Genomic DNA, 22137 nt, shown 5'->3' on the forward strand with positions numbered 1-22137 from the left:
AGGTTATATCCAGAGGAAACAAAACCACTATCTCAGAGAGGTGTCTGTGCTCCTGTGTTCACAATAACCAAGACAGGACAACAGTCTGGGTGTGCACTGACAGACGAACGGATCAAAGAAAACGTGGGAGATACATACCTGAGAACACATGATACACACTCTAGACACGGATAAACACGGCGGGGAACCCCTCAGCCCTGGGACAGAGGAAAGCCTACTGTCTGCAGGAACACGGATGATGCTAGTGGGCCTTCAGCTACTGAAGTGAGCCACACAGAGACAGACCGACACTGCATCCTATCACTTACACATGAAATTCTAAAAAAAAAAATTTAACTGAACCCATAGAAACAGAAAGTAAAAAAGTGGTTACCAAGAGCTCAGGGGTGAGGAAAATAAGGAGACACTGGCAAAAAACTATCAATTATAAAATGAGTAAGGTCTGAGTATCTATTATATACCCTGGTAACTACAGATGACAACACCGTCACGGGGAGGTGACAGATGTGTTAACTCAATGGGGCAGTGGGGCAATGGGGAAGCTGTCGGTAATGTACACAAACACCAAATCATCAAACTGCATACTTTACTATCTTACGATTTCCTAATTATACCTCAATGCAAGAGAAGACAGACAACAGATAAACAGATTACAGAAAAAGAAGTGAGCTTCAAAGGAAAATTAGAGAATTGATTCCATTTACTATAGCACCAAGAAACATAAGATAACTGGGAATAAACCTAACCAAAGAGGTAAAGGATCTGTACTCGAGGAACTACAGAACACTCATGAAAGAAATTGAAGAAGACACAAAAAGATGGAAGACCATTCCATGCTCTTGGATCGGAAGAATAAACATTGTTAAAATGTCTATACAGCCTAGAGCAATCTATACTTTTAATGCCATTCCAATCAAAACTCCACCGGTATTTTTCAAAGAGCTGGAGCAAGTAATCCTAAAATTTGTATGGAATCAGAAAAGACCCTGAATTGCTAAGGAAATGTTGAAAAAGAAAAACAAAACTGGCAGCATCACGTTGCCGGATTTCAAGCTTTACTACAAAGCTGTGATCACCAGGACAGCATGGTACTGGCAAAAAACAGACACATAGACCAGTGGAACAGAGTAGAGAGCCCAGATATGGACCCTCAACTCCATGGTCAAGTAATCTTCGACAAAGCAGAAAAAATATATACAGTGGAAAAAAGACAGTCTCTTCAGTAAATGGTGCTGGGAAAATTGGACAGCTACCTGTAGAAGAATGAAACTCGACCATTCTCTTACACCGTACACAAAGATAAACTCAAAATGGATAAGACCTCAACGTGAGGCAGGAATCCATCAGAATCCTAGAGGAGAACATAGACAGTAACCTCTTCATATCCTCCACAGCAACTTCTTTCAAGACATGTCTCCAAAGGGAAAGGAAACAAAAGGGAAAATGAATTTTGGGGACTTCATCAAAATTAAAAGCTTCCGCACAGCAAAGGAAATAGTCAACAAAACAAAGAGGCAACCCACGGAATGGGAGAAGATTTAAAAGGCTGATATACAGGATCTATAAAGAACACCTCAAACTCAACACACACAAAACAGATAATCATGTCAAAAAATGGGCAGAAGACATGAACAGACACTTCTCCAATGAAGACATACAAATGGCTAACAGACACATGAAAAAATGTTCATCATCATTAGCCATCAGGGAGATTCAAATCAAAACCACATTGAGATACCACCTTGGACCAGTCAGAATGGCCAAAATTAACAAGACAGGAAACAGTGTGTGTTGGAGAGGATGTGGAGAAAGGGGAACCCTCTTCCACTGTTGGTGGGAATGCAAGTTGGTGCAGCCACTTTGGAGAACAGTGTGGAGATTCCTCCCTAAGAAATTAAAGATAGAGCTACCCTATGACCCTACAATTGCACTACTGGGTATTTACCCCGAAGATACAGATATAGCAAAAAGAAGGGCCATTTGTACCCCAATGTTCATAGCAGCAATGGCCACGGTCGTCAAACTGTGGAAAGCACCAAGATGCCCTTCAACGGACGAATGGATAAGGAAGATGTGGTCCATATACACTATGGAGTATGATGCCTCCATCAGAAAGGATGAATACCCAACTTTTGTAGCAACATGGACGGGACTGGAAGAGATTATGCTGAGTTAAATAAGTCAAGCAGAGAGAGTCAAGTATCATATGGTTTCACTTATTTGTGGAGCATAAGGAAAAACACAGAGGACATGAGGAGATGGAGAGAAGGGAGTTGAAGGAAATTGGAGGGGGAAACAAACCATGAAAGACTGTGGACTCTGAGAAACAATCTGAGGGTTTTGGAGGGGCGGGGGTTGTGGGCTTCGGTGAGTCTGGTGGTGGGTATTAAGGAGGGCACTTACTGCATGGAGCACTGGGTGTGGTGCATAAACAGTGAATTCTGGTACACTGAAAAGAAATTTTAAAAATTAAAAATTAAAAAAAAAGTGAGCTTCAAGAGAGATTACAACTGAGAAATATTTTAAAAGCTGGAAATGGTCTACAAAGTGAATATAACATCAAATTATGAAAATATGAATCTTGCTTACATTATCAAAGCATGTTCATGTCAGGTTCTAAACCAACATGCTTCTGGGAATTAAATTAACTCACCCTTAATTTATGCTCATTATTCCCTTTATTTATTTGCTTAAAAAAACATAAAAAGAAAAAAGAGTGTAACAAAAAAACAGGAACAAAGAACAACAAATAGAACACAGTAACAATATGGTTTATAAATTAATCGGCTATATTAACAATCACTTTGAATGCCCATGGTCTAAATATACCAATTAAAAGACAGAGTTTATCAGAGTGGTTCAAAAACTAAGACCGAGGACATTGGGGAGGGTATGTGCTATGGTGAGTGCTGTGAAGTGTATAAACCTTGCGATTCACAGACCTGTACCCCTGGGGATAAAAATACATTATATGTTTATAAAACAATAAAAAATTAGGGGCGCCTGGGTGGCTCAGTGGGTTAAGCCGCTGCCTTCGGCTCGGGTCATGATCTCAGGGTCCTGGGATCGAGTCCCACGTCGGGCTCTCTGCTCAGCAAGAAGCCTGCTTCCCTCTCTCTCTCTCTCTCTCTCTGCCTTCCTCTCCGTCTACTTGTGATCTCTCTCTGTCAAATAAATAAATAAAATCTTTAAAAAAAATAAAAATAGGGGCGCCTGGGTGGCTCAGTGGGTTAAGCCACTGCCTTCGGCTCAGGTCATGATCCCAGGTCCTGGGTTCGAGCCCCACATCGGGCTTTCCGCTCGGCGGGGAGCCTGCTTCCTCCTCTCTCTCTCTGCTTGCCTCTCTGCCTATTTGTGATTTCTCTCTGTCAAATAAATAAATAAAATCTTTAAAAAAAAAAAATAAATAAATAATAAAAATAAAAATAAAAAAATAATAAAACAATAAAAAATTAAAAATTAAAAAAAAAACAAAAAAAAACAAAGACTGAACTAGGTGCTGTCTCTAAGAAACTCCAAATACATTGACGGGGCACCTGCCCGGCTCAGTCAGAAGGGTGTGCAACTCTAGATCTCAGGGTCATGAGTTCGAGCCCCACATGGGGTGTACAGATTACTAAAGTATTTTTAAAAAGTTAATAATAAAATGAATAAATAGATATACTGATACATAGAAATTTAAAGTAAATGGACGGAGACAGACATACGATGCTAACACTGATCCAAAAAAAGCAGGAGTAACTTGTTAATTTCAGACAGAGCAGACTTCAGAGGAAGGAAGTTATCAGAGATAAAAAGGGGCATAACATAAGGATGAAGGGGTCAACTCTCCAACAAGACCTTATACACCCTAACAACAGAGCACCACGTGTGAGGGAAAACCCAGAGAGCTGCAAGGAGAGAGAAGCAGCTGGCCACCCTGTCCCAGAGAAGAACTGATCCAACAGGCAGAAGGTCTGCAAGGACACGGTGAACTCAGCACCACCATCTACCCCAGGATGTGCTGCACATCTACAAACCGCTTCATCCAAGGGCAGAATACGCCTCCTTCCCAGCCTCCACAGAGCGCTCTCCAAGAGACACACTTTGTCCTTCCCGGGCACCCACGGAGCACTCTTCCTAAGACACGTTTTGTCTTCTCAGGCTCCCACAGAGCGCTCAGCAAGAGAGACACGTTCTGTCCTTCCCAGGCCCTCACAGAGTGCTCTCCAAGAGACATCTTCTTCCCGGGCACCCAGGGAACATCTCCAAGAGACACGTTCTCTCCTTCCCGGGTCCCCACAGAGCACTCTCCAAGAGAGACACGTTCTGTCCTTCCCAGACACCCATGGAGCACCCTCCATGAGACACACGTTCTGGGTCATAAAGCACATCTTCACAAATGTAAAAGAAGAGAAATCATACAATGTCTGCTCTCAGACCACAGTTTAACAGAGTTAAACTAGAAATCAAGAACAGAAAGACAGCTGGATAATCAAACGACACTGGAGAAATGAAAAAGTATTTCTAAAAAAAAAAACCAATACAGGATCAAAGAAGAAATCTCAGCAGAAATTTTAAAAATATTTTGAATGTTGCCAAACGCTTTGTGCATGAATTGATAGTCATGTTTTATCGTGCGAACTGTTAATATGTTAATATAGATTATACAGATTTTTTTCTTTTAATATGACAGAGAGAGACAGTGAGAGAGAGCACACAAGCAGGGGAGCAGGAGAGAGAGAAGCAGGCCTCCCACTGGGCAGGGAGCCCCATCCCGGGACCCTAGGATCACGACCCAAGCTGAAGCCAGATGCCCAACCACTGAGCCACTACCCAGGCATCCCACACAGATTCGTCTTTAAATACTGAACCAGCCTCCAATTCCAAGATAACCTCTTCTCTGTTACAACGTTATTCCTTTTGTGTACTGCAGGGATACACTTGCTAGTACTCCTGAGGACTTCTGTATTTACGAACAGGAGTTACTGGCTTTGGTTTTTGGCTAGGGTTTGGTATTCAGGTCATGCACGTCTCACCAAGTGAGCTGGGAAGTCTGTCCTCTTCCATTTCCTGAAAGACACTGTTCAGATCTGGTGTTATTCTTTCCTAGAATGTGTTCATACATTTCACCAGTGAAATGATTTAGGCCTACAGATTTCTCTTCAGAAGGTTTTCAACTGTAAGTTCAATATCTTTACTAGTTATTTCATTATTCAGGTTATCTACTTCATTGTGGGTTAGTGTGGAAGGTTGCAGTTTTCAGAATGGATGTTTTCATCTAAATTTCTGAAGCTGTGTATGGCGGGAGAGAGCCAGAGGAAGAATAACAATGAACTAAAGACCAGCTCAGTGTACTTCAAACCCTGGTCTTCCTTCCCAACCCTCCTGCTCCTATATGCCTTTCAAAGTCCTCCAACAGCGTCTCCCTGAGCCCTGTCTTGGATCGAAAGCTGCATTACGTGGGAGAGACAGGGTGGGGTGTGGTTTACTCCATCTTACCGGGAACTAAAGCAAGGTCATTGCTACGTATGATTTTCTTTTTAATTTATGCATTGGAGAGAGAGAGAGCCTGAATGCACAGGGAACAGGGGCAGAGTGGGGAGAGAGTCTCGGGCAGACTCCATGCTCAGCAGGGAGGCCAGTGCAAGGCTCGGTCTCGCAACCCTGAGATCACAACACGAGCCCAAACCGAGTCAGACACTTAACCAAGGGCGCCAGTATGTATGATTTTTAAAAACAAAACTGGACTCATGTTGTACATGCTTTTTTGTGTTTTTTTTTTTTAATTCCTAAAATCAATACAAGTTGAAGGTGTACAGCCTGGTGATTTGGTTTACATATATTGTTAAACGATTACCACAGTAGGGTTATCTATCACCTCCTACTGACACATTGAAAAGACAGAAAAACTTCACCTTGTGATAAAAACTCTTAGATCTCCTGGGATCGAGCCCCCCCGCATCGGGCTCTCTGCTCAGCAGAAGGCCTGCTTCCCCCTCTCTGCCTGCCTCTCTGCCTATTTGTGATCTCTGTCTGTCAAATAAATAAATAAATCTTAAAGAAAAAAAAAATAAAAGTTTAAAAAAAACAACAACAACCCTTAGATCTATGGCTGACCTTGGGACATGCAGGGATTAACACTGACACCCCACGTAGTCAAAAATCCACACAGAACCTTTGACTCCCCGAAAACTTGATTACTAATAGGCTATGCTGACCTGAAGCCTTAACAGGAACATCAACAGTCACAGGCATTTTACGTAATTTGTATTGTGTACTGCGTTCTGACAAAGTAAGCCAGAGAAAAGAAAATGTTAAAATCATAAAGCACTGTCCTGTATTTATCAAAAAAAAATCCCATGTATAAGAGAGCCCACACGGTTCAAACCCACGTTGTTCGAGGGTCGACAGTCCTCTGGTAAGACTGTCCCATGCATCACACAGCAGCGTCACTGGGGTTGCCACGCTGTATGTGACGGCCCCAGTGCTCACCTGCGTGGTACCTGAAAGTCTGTACCTTTCAACCACAGCCCTCCCACAATTCTTTCTCCCCTCACCCTCCCTTCCTCCACTAACCACAAATTTGATCTCTTTTTCTAGGAGTCTGGTGGGTGAGTTTTGTGTTGCTGGTTTTAGATTCCACATATAAATGAGACCGTATGATGTGTCTCTGTCTTACTTCACTTAGCATGATGCCATCAAGGTCCGCCCACATCACGGACAGCAGGGTGTCGTGGCTCATGGCCGTCCGGCACAAAACAGAAGACAGCACCCGGACAAGCACCAGGTGGTTTCATTCAGCACGACAGCCATGGCTCTCCCCAAGATGTTCTGCTCACACCAGCCCCTCCAGACCCAGTCCACACCCCTCCCTGGAATCTGCACCTCCCTGGCGCAATCCACGGCCATCCCACATGGCCCAGCGCCCATCCACAGCCATCCCACGTGGCCCAGCGGCCATCCCGCGTGGCCCAGTGCCCCTTACCAGCAGGCAGGTCCCCATCCACTCAGACACCAGCACGTCCACCTTCTCCGGCAGCACCACATCCTCCACCTTCTGCTGGAACACAGTGATGATGTCGGCAAAGCCATTCTGCATGACCAGCTGCCCTGTATGCTGGGCCATTTCACTGGCCTCCACCGCGTACACCTGCATGTCACAGAAAGGCATCAGCAAGAGTCCCACCCACAGAGCAGCCTGGCATCCACTCTCCCTGGGCCCAAGGCTCCAGCCAAGCCAGGGGCAGCCTCAAAGAAAACAGCGACAGAAGGAAGGGAGTGTGCTGGATAGCAGGGACAGATCTCCAACAGACGGAGCCCTGACAAGGGAGCTACCTCCCATCTTAACTCCACCGTCTGCCTAAAACAGATGGGGGACAGCTGGTGGACAGAAGAGTCTGCATGCATACCGTTGCAGAGGCCCTCTGGGTCAGACCCGGTGGCTCAGCTCCCATTCACACAGCCACATACCCCAGAGTTTCCCATACCGGCCTGAGAGCGATCGGACTTTAAAGGTACCAGTGGCTGAGAGAGCTTCAAGCTCAGGTTGTCACTGGAAGGTCCTGAGTGTTATGTCTTGGTTCTGATAGCATCTGAACTCCAGTGATCACTGTCCTGCAGTTTCCCTCATAAACTAGAATTTCACCCAACTGTGTCAGGGGCATTTCAGAGGCTTCGACTCTGGAGCCTCACACATGGTTTGCAGGAAAGAAGAGAAAGGACCCCCAGCATGCATCACGTAGAGTGGTCTGTCCTGTCCCTGCCGGGCGGTCCTCGCTCAGTGCAGGGATAACACATGGACAGTGACCTACACAAGTGGCCCAGCCCCAGCACACAGACACGTGTTCCTCTAGCTGATAAGCATGTTACAAAAAACATCCGACCGCACGCAACTCCGATATTTTCTGCTCTGTCCTACTCTACTAGGCGCTGCTGGTAACTCAGCAGGCCGAGGTCATGACCGCCGACAGGCGAACACATTGCCCATTTCACCAACACGAAGCCTTTGCATGCGGACGACACGTCCCCAGACTCAGCTCGAAGCTGCTGAAGGAGAGCTGTTTCTTACTCACGGCTTTAGGCTGAGCGTAGTGGGCACAAAAGAGGCTGATGATCCCTGTTCCGCAGCCGACGTCCAGAATCACTTTATCTTTCAGAGATTCTTTATTTTGCAGGATAACATTGTGGTATTTAGTTGTCCGTGGCTGGTCTGCCAACATTTCCAAGTGAAGTTTCTAGAGGAAATACACATTAGGAATCACTGCCTGTAATATGAACTGTGCTGAGCTCTGGTTTAAGAAGGAAGATCAGAGACTGAGCTAATAATCCCCTTGACCTCACCACACCATGCCTAAAAATACGAGCAACAAAGAAAAAAACCACAAAATCCAAAGACCTAAATATGCTGGCATATAAAAACACAACACTGAAGAAATGAAATGGAATTTTCTGGAATCCTTCCAGTTCAGTGTGATGCTACCTATGGCTTCACCCTGTACCTCCCCAAGAGCCGGATGAGCACACAGGCGGGTGGACCACTCAGGAAGTGGAGCAGACACTGCCCTCCTGACCACTGTTCCCACTGGAGACAGGAGGAACCACCAAATTCCCCACCAGGTACCACTTGGCCAAGTAAACACCAAGAGAGATGCCAGAGGAGGCACAATGGCCCCGCATGAAACTACAGCTCTGGAGGGAGCTGATGACCCCACAGGGGTGAGCTCAAGGTCTCCAGCCATGTCCAGAGGGAGGAAAACACATGAAACCCAAGATAACGTAACACCCCATGGGAATCATGCCAATCCCCAGAGAAAAAGAGAAAGGCTCCTCCAAATGGTTCATGAAGCCACGGGTGGAAGTCAGAGCCCAGGAAGGCTGCACCCACAACAGTGGCCCCCACGCCCCACTTCTCAGGTCTCAAGCAGTAGAACACCCACTGTACACACAGTATGGCTGTGAGGCAGACACTGAAGCTACCCAGACCTTGTCAGCACAGATAGGAAGTCTGCACAGGGCCTTCACGAGCCCATCGTGGCTCTTCACAAAGACACTCAGCACTGAGAAACAAAAGACTGAGGGTCAGAGAGGACACAATCAGGACTCAGCCATCCCACCTGAGTAGTCCACCTTGACGGAAAGTCAGAACTAGGATGCGAAGGTGTATGTATAAGTTGACAAAAATAAAAAGAAAAATGAGCAAATTATATGAAAGTTTACCAAAAAAAGAAGAAATAGAAAAGGCCAACAAAATATAGAAGATGACCAATCTGACTTTAAAAATGGAAATCAAAATCAAGAAATACCATAAGATGAGAGATCTGTATTTACTTTAGCGATGTGTGGTTGTGAAACGAGCATTCATGTACACTGGTGGCGTACAGTTGCCGATCTTTCTGGAGGGCAAATTGGCAAGACCCGCCAAAGTGAAAAAACACATACACCCTACAAATTTACCCAAGAGAAACTCTAGAAGTTTAGCAAGATTTCTATAAGAGAAAACCCATTACAGCACTGCTTGTCATAGGGCAAAGCTGTTAAACAAGCAAACCACCAATAGGGTCCTTTTAAAATCAACAAAGCACTCTTAATAGTCTGAAAGCTCTACGGACACCTGAGTGGCTCAGTGAGGCATCTGCCTTCAGCTCGGATCATAACCCCAGGGTCCTGGGATCGAGTCCCACATCCGGCTCCCTGCTCAGCAGGGAGGCTGCTTCTTCCTCTGCCCGCTGCTCCCCCTGCTTGTGCGCTCTCTCTCTTCCTGACAAATAAATAAATAAATAAAATCTTTCAGGAAAGAAGTTTGAAAGCTCTAATCGTATACATACATCAAGGGGTTTTCATTTATTGTAACATGTTTAACCATGAAATGGGACATACCTACCAAAAAAGTACATGAGAAAGCGCTCACAGCTTGTCGATATAGTTACACAGCAAACACTCGTGCAAACACGGCACAACGCTGCCCGCACCCCACACCTTCCCAGCCCAGCCCTGCAGCCAGGAAAGCCAGGAAAGCAAACCTCCCTGAGCGTGCAGAGGGCCGCCGCAAGGGCCGGGCCGGCTCAGCACTACCCCTCCACCATGGCAGACTCCAAAGGAAGAAGCCTACGTCACTACGTCCGCAGGAGGAAGATTTTCTCCTGGCCTAGCAACAGTCCAGCCAATGAGAAACTGCCAAACTCGGCCAATGAAAACCCGCCGCCGCCCTCCAAAGGGCTTTGGTTCCACACAGCCCCGCCCACTCCCCCTTCCTTATGAAAAGCCTCCTGGCCTCGCTTCCCCAGACTGGCCTGCAGTTCCCCACGGGGCGCTTGGCCCGCACCGCAGCTCCTCCGCTCCTCGAATAAGCCCACTTTGCTGGATGACAGTTATTTTTAAGGCTGCCACCACCACAGACGCCCTGGCAACAGGAACCACCATCCTGACTCCCAGAGGAACCAGCTCCCTGGTCACTTCCCTTCATAAACATCTTTGAACGCTGCTTTTTAACTTTATGTAACTGAATCGAGTTATTCTTCGATGTCTCACTTCTTTCGCCCAACATTCTGTCTGCGATGTTTACTCGGCACGCATCAGTGTTTGTCTAGCTTTAAGATATAAACAGGGGCTGTCTGGACCACAGTTATGGGTCTCTATCCTAACTGGGAAAAAACTCCAAAAAATGAATAAGCCAGTTATTTAGAGGTATCATTGTTGGCTTGTGTAACATTTTTGTATTTTATTTTTAAAATAAAATGTGTTACTATTTTTTAAATGCTGAGAAAAGTTCATCATCTCATTGCTCAGATAACATCTCTAAACCACCATGGGCCACTCCAGCCCACCACCTGCTTTCGTAGGGTCTGCCAGCTAAGAATGGCTTTCACATTTTTTAATTGGTTTTTTAAAAATCCAAAGAACATGCCATGCTCATTTCCTCACATCTTACGGCCACTCACGCACCACGACGGCAGAGCCAAGGAGCCACACGGCCTGCTGAGCCAAAGAAAACGTCTGCAAACCCTGCGCTAAGCCACGAAGAGGAGCAGCCCAGCTGAAGCTAACTCGAAAGCAGAGGCAGGAAACCGCCGCCTCCGTGGCCCGTACCAGCGTTCCATAGCTGCCGAAGTACTCCTCATCCTGCCACGTGTCCTCAGGGTCACAGTCCTCCAGGTGCTTCCCGAGGTGGTTTGCAGGTATGTACCCACAGCAGCCTGCACGCTCGCCCCACCACCAATCAGCAGTTGTCTGCCTCAGGATGAGAATTTTTTCTCCTCTCGAAAAGCTGAGCTGGAAAAAAACATACAAAGAAGTCAAAATTCAAAACCTGTAGTTGGAATTTCAGTAGTGGCTCAGTGATAAGTCCCCCATCACTGGGGCCCAAATCAGCTATTTCAAAAAAAGACTCAATGGGTAATTACACAAACTCACAATTTCTGAAAATGATACCAATATTTAGAGACTTTTGTGGAACATCTACATGAAAGAAAGCACAGCTTAACTGATATTTCTTAAAGGAAAAAATTAAACATTTTTGAACAACTTAAGACAGAATTTCTCTATCACCTCTTCGCTGTAACTCAGCTATGTGGCAGCTGATTCACTTACTGGAGTAGAAAAAGCTACACTCAAGTCAGTATCTTTTTTAAAGATTTATTTGAGAGAGAGAGAGAGTGGGAGTGGGAGGAAGGCCAAAGGGAGTAGGAAAGAGGACCTACAGCAGACTCCCCGCTGAGCACTGAGCATGGAGCCCAACGCTGAACTTGACCTCACAACCCTGAGCTCATGACCTGAGCTGAAATCAAGAGGTGGATGCTTAACCATCTGAGCCACCATCCTCAAGTCAGTATTTTTATTTTATAGCCTTAATTTTCATTAACTAGAATAGGTTCTAAATCAAGGTTTTGTTTTGTTTTGTTTTGTTTTGTTTTTTTGTCAGAGAGAGAGGGAGAGAGAGCGAGCGCAGGCAGACAGAATGGCAGGCAGAGGCAGAGGGAGAAGCAGGCTCCCTGCCGAGCAAGGAGCCCGATGTGGGACTCAATCCCAGGACGCTGGGATCATGACCTGAGCCGAAGGCAGCTGCTTAACCAACTGAGCCACCCAGGTGTCCCTAAATCAAGGTTTCTAAAAAGAAACTGCAACAGGTGCTTCCTTCCCCCATTCCTCACCCAGATATCTTTCACCTAAGGCTTGGCATCAGAATCTAGGCTAGGAGGAGAAGGGTCACTCATAGGTCTCATTTGGCTCTAAACATCTGAATACTTCTTAACTTTGGTATGACTTCTTCAAAATTCTTATCTAATTCTGTCATCTAGCATGCCATTTAGCCAAATCCATAAAACATGGACCCAAGGCCCGAGGCCCCTGCATGTAACAAGTGTGTAGGGTTACCTGCGTCTGGTCAGTGGCAGAATAGTCGGCAATGGCCACGAACTCTTCCGGCTGCACACCCTCCTGGAGCTGCTCCTGGTCACCACACTCCACATGACCTTCTCCCTCCTGCTCAAAGCCAAGGGAAGAAGAGGGGATGACTATGGGACTCCTCTCTGTGTCTGTCCTAATAACCTGTAGCCTTTGGTTATCAGGAAGGTTTCAAATGAAGATCCACGTGACCAGGTTTAATCCCACAATTTGGGTCATCTTCACCAGCAGGATCGAGGGATCTCACCCTTACTCCACCTCTCCTTTTTGTCTCTAGTACAAAATTACTTGCATCCTAAGAAGAACATCAAAATAAGTAAGAAAGAGGCACTTTTAGTGTCTACTTGGTGACGGACGCGGATCACCAACAACTCCTTCTGAAAGTTGTGACTCAGCCCAAGAGAAAGAAGACCTGTTTCTGGGCCTCATGCTCTCAGGACCTCATCAGACTGGAGGACAGAACTGGGCAGGCTTCTGGAAGGTGCCAGTGACCAGGCCCGACCCTCATGGCCTGACTTGGACCACAAGGCTGCTCATACAGACTGCTTAGGACCCAAAAGGGGAGCCTGAGAACACACACTGCCCAGTCTCTACTTTCTGTCAGAAGACGTCCACTGGAGGTGGCAGAACCTCCAAGCCCGTGTTCCAGTTCAATGCAGCAACTCCGTCCCAATATATACATTTTTAACGAAGTTTCTTAAACATACACATAATTCATGTTCTTTGGAAAATGTGTGAGGCACAAGTGTACACAGAGGAAAATTAAAACCATCTGTAATCTCACCCACTGGTCAGAAATAATGATGCTTAACAAGTTAACATATATTTTTTTCAGCCTTTTTTTCCCCCAAGATTTTCTTTATTTACTGTCAGAGAGAGAGAGTACAAGCAGGAAAAGGGGCGGGCAGAGCAGGCAGAGGGGAAGCAGACCCCCCACTGAGCAAGGAGCCCAACACAGGACTCAGTCCCAGGAACCTGGCATCATGGCCTGAGCCGAAGGCAAACACTTAACTGAGTCACCCAGGCATCCCTCGGGCTTTATTTTTAAGATTTATTTATTTTGAGAGTGAGAAAGAGCACTCCTGTGGGGGAGAGGGGCCGGAGAGGGAGAGAGAGAATTTCAAGCCAATTCCCTGCTGAGCACAAGCCTGACACAGGGCTCGATCTCATGACCCTGAGATCATGACCTGAGCCAAAACCAAGAGTCGGACGTTCAACTGACTGAACCACCAAGGCACCCCCAGGCCTCTTTTTAAGTGTACACATAGCATGTGCATACAGGGTGTTTACTGGGATCATGAAATTCTGCCTTGTGATATGTGTCCCACTTATTAAATTCTTTATTAAGTTCAATTTGCCAACATATAGTACATCATTAGTTTTCGATGTAGCATCCAATGGTTCATTAGTTGCGTGTAACACTCACTTATTATATTCTTAACATTTTTCCTGCTTGTTAAATTATTTCTAAATACCACTTCCTAACTTTTGGTAATATTCTGTGAATTATCATAACTTATTTAACTGATTTCCTAGTTTGGTACCCTTAAGCTATTTCCAGTTTATACTATTACAAATTATGTTAGGATGAACTTTTTTTTTTTTAAAGATTTTTTTTTTTTAAAGATTTTATTTATTTATTTGACAGAGAGATCACAAGCAGGCAGAGAGGGAGGAGGAAGCAGGCTCCCTGCTGAGCAGAGCCCGATGTGGGGCTGGATCCCAGGACCCTGAGATCGTGACCTGAGCCAAAGGCAGAGGTTTTAACCCACTGAGCCACCCAGGCGCCCCTAAGACGAACTTTCTTAAACAAGTATCATTTTGTCTTGTCATGACAATTTTCTTAGGACGAATTTCTGAATGGGAAATGGCAGATTAAGATGCCATGTGTTAATGGAATACTATGCAGCCATCAAAGAAATGAAATCTTGTCATTTGCGACAACGTGGATGGAACTAGAGGGTACTATGCCTAGCGAAGTAAGTCAACCGGAGAAAGACAACTATCACATGATCTCCCTGATATGAGGGAGAGGAGATGCAACATGGGGGGTTAAGGGGGTAGGAGAAGAGTAAATGAAACAAGATGGGATTGGGAGGGAGACAAACCATAACTGACTCTTAATCTCACAAAACAAACTGAGGGTTGCTGGGGGGAGGGGGGTTGGGAGAGGAGGGTGGGGTTATGGACATTGGGGAGGGTATGTGCTATGGTGAGTGCTATGAAGTGTGTAAACCTGGTGAGTCACAGACCTGTATCCCTGGGGATAAAAATATATTATAGGTTTATGTTTATAAAAAATAAAAAATTTTTTTAAAAAATTAAAAAAAAAAGATGCCGTGTGTTTACACGCGCGCGCGCGCACACACACACACACACACACACAGTTGTTCTTTTGACAGTTTTTTGAGAAGGATGAGACAAACACTTTTTTTTATTTTGCCTTTTTTACTAACATAATACCTTGTGAGAAACTTCCCAATTCTTAGAACCCTAACTTATAAATTTCAACAACTGTATATTATTCTACAGTAGGAATTCTTCCTGATTCCTCAGTCATCCTTGACTAATGGACGTTCTCCTGGTGTCCAGTTCTCTACCACGGTGTGGCCACAACATTCATACACATTTACCCTCGTGTGACATTTTATTTCTAGGAGACAGATGACCGGGGCTGGACCATAAGCTTTTCATTCCCACATTTGCGAGACTCTTCCATACAGGGTGCGGCACCCACACTTCTCCAGCGAAGCAGACAGCACCCTCCAGCGACTACTCATGGCAACGCGTGCCAACGTGGTCTTTAATTTTTGCCAGAGCAACAGGTGTAGAGACGCCAGAAAAAGCAAATATGTGGGGAAACAAGACTATTTCTTATACTCTGTAAGAAAGACTTTTAATAGTATAAGGAGACACTAATTATTTATTGTGGGGTTTATGACAGATATTACAAGAGCACAAACAGCGCAAAACTGGGGGCAAGTAAGTAGAGCTAATGTGGAGGCATCTTACGCTGTGAAGCGGTCAGACACAAACAGCACTGGGGTGGGTTAAAGATGCGCATCACAGTTTCTTGGTAACCACTAAAATATCAGTAAAAGATACAGGTGAAAAGCCAACAGAGGAGACAATGTGGCATGATTAGCAATATTTCGTTAATCCAAACAGAGGTAACACTGGAGAAAGGTACCAAGAAGAAAGGGAAAACAGCAAGATGGCCAACTCAACCACATCAGTCACCATGTTCAAGGTTAATGGACTAAATACTCCAATTAAAGAGCAGAGATTACCGACAGGGAAGAAAAGGACATTTCTACAGGCTCTGTACAAGAGAAACATTTTAAATATAAGGTCTTTGATTCAACATATAGATGTGTGTGCACCTGCAAGCTGGTACACCCGTATTAATATAAGACAAAAGAGACAGAAAACAAAAAAAAAAGGTACTAGGTAAAAAGATTTCATAAAAATAAAAGCCAATTAGTTTAGAAAGTAAAAACTATCCTGAATGTATGTGTCAAATAACAGACTCAAAATACGTGAAGCAAAAAGTGACAGAGTCAAAAGGAAGTTGAAAAAAAAAAAGACAACCCCACAATCATAGTGGAAATTTCTTTAAAAATTTAGTTATTTATTTTAGAGACAGAGAGAGCAGGTGTCTGAGCAAGTGCGGGGAGGCGCAGAGGGAGCGAAACAGAGCCGGGCGGGGGGGGGACTTGACCCCACGACCCTGAGATCATGACCAGACCCAAGACCATGAGTCAGACACTTAACTCACGAGCAACCAGGCACAGCCATAGTGGGAATTTCTGAAGCTCATCCTGCTCAGTAACTACACAACAAATGGGCAATAAAGCAGAAAGGACACAAATGTTTGAACAATACTAATAACACATTTGACCTTAATGACATTTACAGAAAACTACCAACTGCAGAAAACAGATTCTTTGTGGATGCGTGTGGGGCGTTCACCACCACAAAGCAGGCCTAAATAAATTTCCAAAGACTGAAATTTTACAGAGTATATTTTCTGACCAAACATAAGCAAACCAAAATTAAATAACAAAGAGATAAATAAAAATCCCTAAATCTCCAGAAATAGCACACTTCTGAACAGCCCAGAAACTGATTTCCACTGCGACATATTATAAAGTATTTTAACTGATCAAAAATAAAAATACAACATAGTTAAGTGTATGAGGCAAGAAAACTGAGGGTCAAGGAAAAGTCACAGCTTTAAACACATGTACTAGAGAAGAAAGGTTCAAGTCAGTGTTGCAAATTTCCATTGCAAGATGCTACAAAAAGAGAAAATTAAACCCAAAGGATGAAACAAATAAAGATAAAAGCAGAAATCAATAAAACAGAAAGCAGATGAACAAAGAGAAAGTCAAAGGCAAAACCAGTTCTTTGAAAAGATAAAACTGTTAAAACTCTAACCCTAACCCTAAACCTAACCCTAACCGTACACTAGTAAGACTGCCACAGACCTGCACACAAGGGTGATAGTCACACAGGGGGCGATCCACCGAATGTGACGCTCACACAGGGGGGAAGGGATCCACAGAAGGTGACAGTCACACGGAGGGGGGGGAGGTGATCCACAGAATGTGGCAGTCACAGGGCGGGGGAGGGAGGGTAATCCACAGAACATGACAGTCACATGGGGGGCGATCCACACAACATGACAGTCACACGTTCCACAGAACGTGTCACACAGATCTACAGAACGTGACAGTCACACGGGGGTGGGGAGGTGATCCACAGAATGTGGCAGTCACAGGGCGGGGGAGGGAGGGTAATCCACAGAACATGACAGTCACATGGGGGGCGATCCACACAACATGACAGTCACACGTTCCACAGAACGTGTCACACAGATCTACAGAACGTGACAGTCACATGGCGGGGGAGGGGGTTAATCCACAGAACGCGACAGTCACATGGGGGGGTACGATCCACAAACGTGATGGTCACACATGGGGGCACTTTGCGGGACATGACAGTTACACGGGGTGGGGGACACCGCGGGATGTGAGGGTCACACAGGGGCACACTACAGAAGCGTCTCATAGGGCTAAATTAGCTCTACACACACATCAAGGGCAAACCCCCAAAGTAACATTGGGAAAAGGAAGTTGCAGATGACACAGAGTATGACTCCACTCAGACAAATTCTAAAAAAGTGCACAAACAGCATCACGTACTGTTCAAAGATGCCTATATTGGGTACAAAAGCATAAAAAGTGGTGCAGAAGCACAAAGATCAATTCATAATTCACAGTAGTATTTGCCTGCGGAAACAGAGGAAGAGGAATGGGGCTGGGGTTAGGGAACAAGCTTTACCTACCTTTCCTTCAGACTACGTGCATCTAAGTATACACAGACATTCACAACAAAATGTTAACAAGTTGTCACTTCTCTGCGCTATGAACGTGATGTTTACAGTATTATTTTGCAAATGTTCTAATATTTTCTAAATTTCTCAAAAGAACAAGAGTGCATCCACAGAATTTAAGTTTTATGATTAATTCAGAAACAGGTTAATGAGGGGCGCCTGGGTGGCTCAGTCCTTAAGCGTCTGCCTTCAGCTCAGGACCCTGGGATCAAGTCCTGCTACTGCTCCTAGGAACAATGTGTTACTTAAACTATAACCCCTGGAGGATTTTGCTAGTTAACAAGCACATTTAGATATGCCTTAAGAAAAACATACACTGGCAACAGGTCTTTGGGGAGAAGGACGATACACGACCGTGAAGCTGGGCAGCCGGAACGCCCGGTCAGCTCAGGGTGGAACAAAACCCGCCTGCTTCCCTTTTCCGTTATCGCTCCTTTCTCTTCCCAGACGCGCCCCTTGTTAGTTAGATGAGTCCTTTGAATGTGCTCGGTTAACTGCAAACTTGATCCTCCTCCTTGTTTGTCCACAAGACGTGTGACTAACGTTTGACCTGCATCGGTCCTTCTGTTGGCTTTTGTTTCTATCTAATACAAGTGAGACTGTGGAGTTGCTCGGGGCAGCAGTCTTTTCGACTGTTGTCCTCTGCTCCCCATCTCTTGTAGCTGGCTTGTTTGTCCCTAGTTCTTCTCCCGACTGGAAGCACAAAGTCCCGTAAGGGGGGGGCAGTTCCTGCTCCGTGGGGAGTCTGCTTCTTCCCTCCCACTCCCCCTGCTTGTGTTCCCTGTCTTGCTGTCTCTCTCTGTCAAATACATAAATAAAATCTTTAAAAAAAAGAAATTAATGAAATGACACGACTATGAATCAAATTCCTATATAAAAAAACCAAAATGAAATTGGAAGGATAGAGAAAAAAATGTCAAAACGGACATCATGGCTACGAAAATATTTGATTTTTTAAAAAGCATTATTTGTTAGAGTATTCATCTGGTTTGTAATTTTATATATTCAACATTCCTTGAAATTTAGGGTAATTTTTTTTTAACTAATAGCTTAAATGAAACTAGACGTATGTCCCAGGCAGAAAAAGATATGAATAAATAAATAATTCTAAAGTGTCCAGCCTGCTTTTAAGATATCATGCCTGGGACTTTACCAAGCAACTAGAACAGTGGAGTGCTTCACAGCACAGGTGCCAAAGGTAGAGTCGCGGCGAGAGGCACACGGCACAATTCAGAATGTCACATGTAACCCTCACAAAGACTGCATGTCCTCCAACCACGCAGCCCCGGCTAGTGGCTGAGCCGTGCTCTCTGCAGTATCTGTGGTCCTTACGCACCAGAACCGACATTACCTGCAGTTCACCTTGGAGGCAGTCACCGGATGTGGCCATGGTTCTCCTAGGGTCTGCCGCATCGCTGCCACGTTTAATACTCCATTTTCCCCTCCATTTCTACTTTTAAAAAGAGAGGCAATAAGAAAACACTTCGTTATATCTGCTTCACTTCGAAGGTTCTGGTAAAGACCAGAGTAAAGGTCCTAAACCAAACGGAAGCAAAACAGTGTCGAAAGAATGAAACAGAGATTAAAATTTTTAAATACAATTATTTACAGAAACGGGAAGCATTTAAAATTTATGAACTTCTAAGAGTATGCTTTCTTCACTAGTCTGCAGAGGTGCTGATCTCACCTACTGAATGAACACTGTGAGCTTTCTTTAGATTACTGGGTTGATTTAAAACAACAAATCAATGTCAAATCTTTTCTAGAACCTCAATTAAAACTCCCTACTGTGAAATTAAAGGAACCCTCCTTTGAAATGGAGTTAGGACCAGCACGGGGAGTTCTAACCCCACACACTCCTAGACCAACAGGAGAGCGCTCATTTTAACCACCCCAGCAGGAGGAAGATCTCCTACCCAGGCAACAGCCCGGCCAATGGGAGACTGTCACAGCGTCAAAGCCTGGCCAGTGGGAGACCATCACAGCATCACAGTCTGGCCAATGGGAGACCGTCACAGTGTTACTGCCCAGCCAGTGAGAGACTGTCACAGCTCAGCCAGCAGGAGACCATCACAGTGTCACAGCCTGGCCAGTGGGAGGCTGTCACAGTGTCAGAGCCCAGCCAATGGGAGGCTGTTAGTGTCACAGCCCGGGCAATAGGAGACTGTCACAGTGTCAATGCCTGGCCAGTGGGAGGCTGTCACGGTGTCAGAGCCCAGCCAACGGGAGGCTGTTACAGTGTCACCGCCCGACCAACAGGAGACTGTGACGCTGTCACCACCCCACACTCACTTTCCTCCAACGGATTTCCCTCAAAGCAGCTCCTCCCACCCTCCTCTCCTACCTTAGCCAGACCTGCCTTTAGTTCTGCACGTGTAAAACTGCAATTCCTGTCGCTTCCGAATAAACCCGTTTTGCTGGTAAAAAACCGGCTGTTTTATTTTCAAGGTCATCCACGGGGACTTCCAAGTGCTTGCACTAACAGGAGCCACGACGCACACCTCGCAGAGGGTCTCCCTCCTCGCTGCACGGCCTCCTGTCTCGCGGCGACCGCGGGGCCCCCCACACGACAAGTCTGGGTCTAACTCGCGCGTCGCCGGCCGAGACCGGGACGTCCTCCGTGACGTCCGTCCGCGCAACACCGGGCGGGCGGGCCCCCGCTCGGACCGGAGCTGCGAGGCCAGCGAGGGCGCTACGCGAGGGGCAGGTCTTGCGGGTTCGCCTCTTCCCTAACCCTAACCGCAGAAGCGAGCGCTGCCGGGGGCCCCACCGCAGCGCGGCCGCACGTCCTCGTCCGGACCGTGGCTCCGCGCTCCGGCGCACCCGCCGGCGCCGGTCCGACACCCGCAGCGCTGGTTTTCTCGCGGCACAAGCGCCCTCCTCCCCGGCGAAGCCTGGCTGGGGCCCGGGAGGGACGGCGGCCGGGGCGGGGCTGCTGGAGCGGCTGACCCCGCAGGGCCTGGGGGACCGGGCAGGGCCAGGTCAGCCGAGCGGGCGGTGGGGGCAGAGGCCCTGGGGTGCCGGGGACTAGTGGCCAGCGGCAGTGGGTGCGGTGGGGGGGGCGGCGAGGGGGGCGGGGGTTCGGCGCAGGAGCACCGCGCGCCGGGAGGACCAGCGGGACGCGGATCCCGGACCCGCGCCGCCGGAAGGGAGGTGGGCGCGGCTCGGGGAGGCGCGGCTGGGGAAAGGGCCGCGGCGCCGCAGGGCGTGGCCCGAGGAAAGGGGGGCGGGGCGGGGCGGTGGGCGTGGCTCGGAGGAAGGGGCGTGGCCCTGCGGTTGCCCAGCCTGCGGTCAGCCGCGGGAGCGCCCCGCGCACAGCCGGGAAGGTTGGGGGTCTTCGAGGGGGCTGCGGCTTCGGTCGACCCACCGACGCACGCTCCCGGAAAGGACTCACTGGGCACGTCCTGCCTCGGTGCGGTTCAGCCGCCCGAGCTGCCCACGGGAAACCTACCTCAGCCGCCTCTCTCCGCCGAGCTCTGCGTCCACAGCGGAGGAGCGGACGGCGCCTGCCAGCAGCCCGAGCCGCCGCCCTCGGCTCGCGCAGGCGCAATGCGCGCAGGCCGGCCGCTGACGGAGCCCCTCCCTGGGCTCTGCTCCTCACGCCTGCGCAGTCCGTACCCGTCCCTCATCGGGAGAATGGAGCCACCGCCTTCGGCCACACGCAGGCGCGACCACTCAGGCCGGTCTGGGAGGAGGCTCTGGGCGGGGACGAGGGCCCCGCGCAGGCGCACTTCTCGAGTTCCGCTTCCCGCCGCGGCGCTCGCGGAACGCGGATCGGTGTGTTGTGACGGGCGGGAGGTGGGGTCCCGAAGGGGCCTGGGCCTGACCTGGGGGGTGGGGAGGTGAGGGGGGCTCGGGACCGGTGCTGGCCTGGGGAGCACAGACCCACTGTGAGTGGAGGAGGAGGCAGGTTTTGGAGCGGGACCCTGTTTCGGCTGCTTTCCCGCAGTAATCCGGTATGCGCGGGGTGGGGGATCCGCCGCGTCCCCTCACCGGACGGACGGACGGACGGACGGTGAAGCTACGTCACCGGGGGCGAGTCTGAGAGTGAAACGGAGGTTGGGAGACCTCAGGGCCCCGAGTGTGTGGCGGCCTCGGGGTCGGCGAGGGGCCCGCCCTGTCGTCGGGGAGTCAAGGTCGTGCCGACCCGCCCGCAGGGGGGGGGGCGGCCGGGCCTAGGGGAGGGCGCTTGGCCGGCCGGAGGGAAGCACGGGACTGCATCTCCGCTCGGGTCTCAGTCTCGGGGTGCGGGGCTGGAGGCTGCTCCGGAGAAGGTGCGTGAGGCCGGGAGGCGGCGGGTGTTCCGCGGGCGCGCGGGGCTGCGGGCGCTTCTGTGCGTCTGACCTGGGGGGACAGGA

At 47.7% G+C, this 22137-nt stretch overlaps 1 protein-coding gene across 2 annotated transcripts in view; it reads right to left on the minus strand.

Annotated features, from left to right (window-relative positions):
• The window catches only part of PRMT2 (protein arginine methyltransferase 2), a 34398-nt gene extending 13018 nt beyond the window's left edge, over window positions 1-21380 (minus strand). Inside the window, exons 1-6 of one of the 2 annotated variants that reach the window (XM_047717562.1) lie at window positions 21231-21380; window positions 19131-19229; window positions 12352-12459; window positions 11068-11250; window positions 8055-8216; window positions 6968-7132 (exon numbers count right to left, since the gene is read on the minus strand). In XM_047717562.1, coding sequence (XP_047573518.1) covers window positions 6968-7132; window positions 8055-8216; window positions 11068-11250; window positions 12352-12459; window positions 19131-19169 — 657 coding nt within the window. In that variant the 5' untranslated portion in view covers window positions 19170-19229; window positions 21231-21380. Of the gene's footprint in view, window positions 1-6967; window positions 7133-8054; window positions 8217-11067; window positions 11251-12351; window positions 12460-19130; window positions 19230-20220; window positions 20372-21230 lie in introns of those variants that run through there. The other variant, XM_047717572.1, reaches the window with a different exon arrangement.
• Between the last annotated feature and the right edge of the window lie 757 nt (window positions 21381-22137).

The sequence above is a fragment of the Lutra lutra genome, chromosome 1 (assembly GCF_902655055.1).
Source record: "Lutra lutra chromosome 1, mLutLut1.2, whole genome shotgun sequence".
NCBI lineage: Eukaryota > Metazoa > Chordata > Mammalia > Carnivora > Mustelidae > Lutra > Lutra lutra.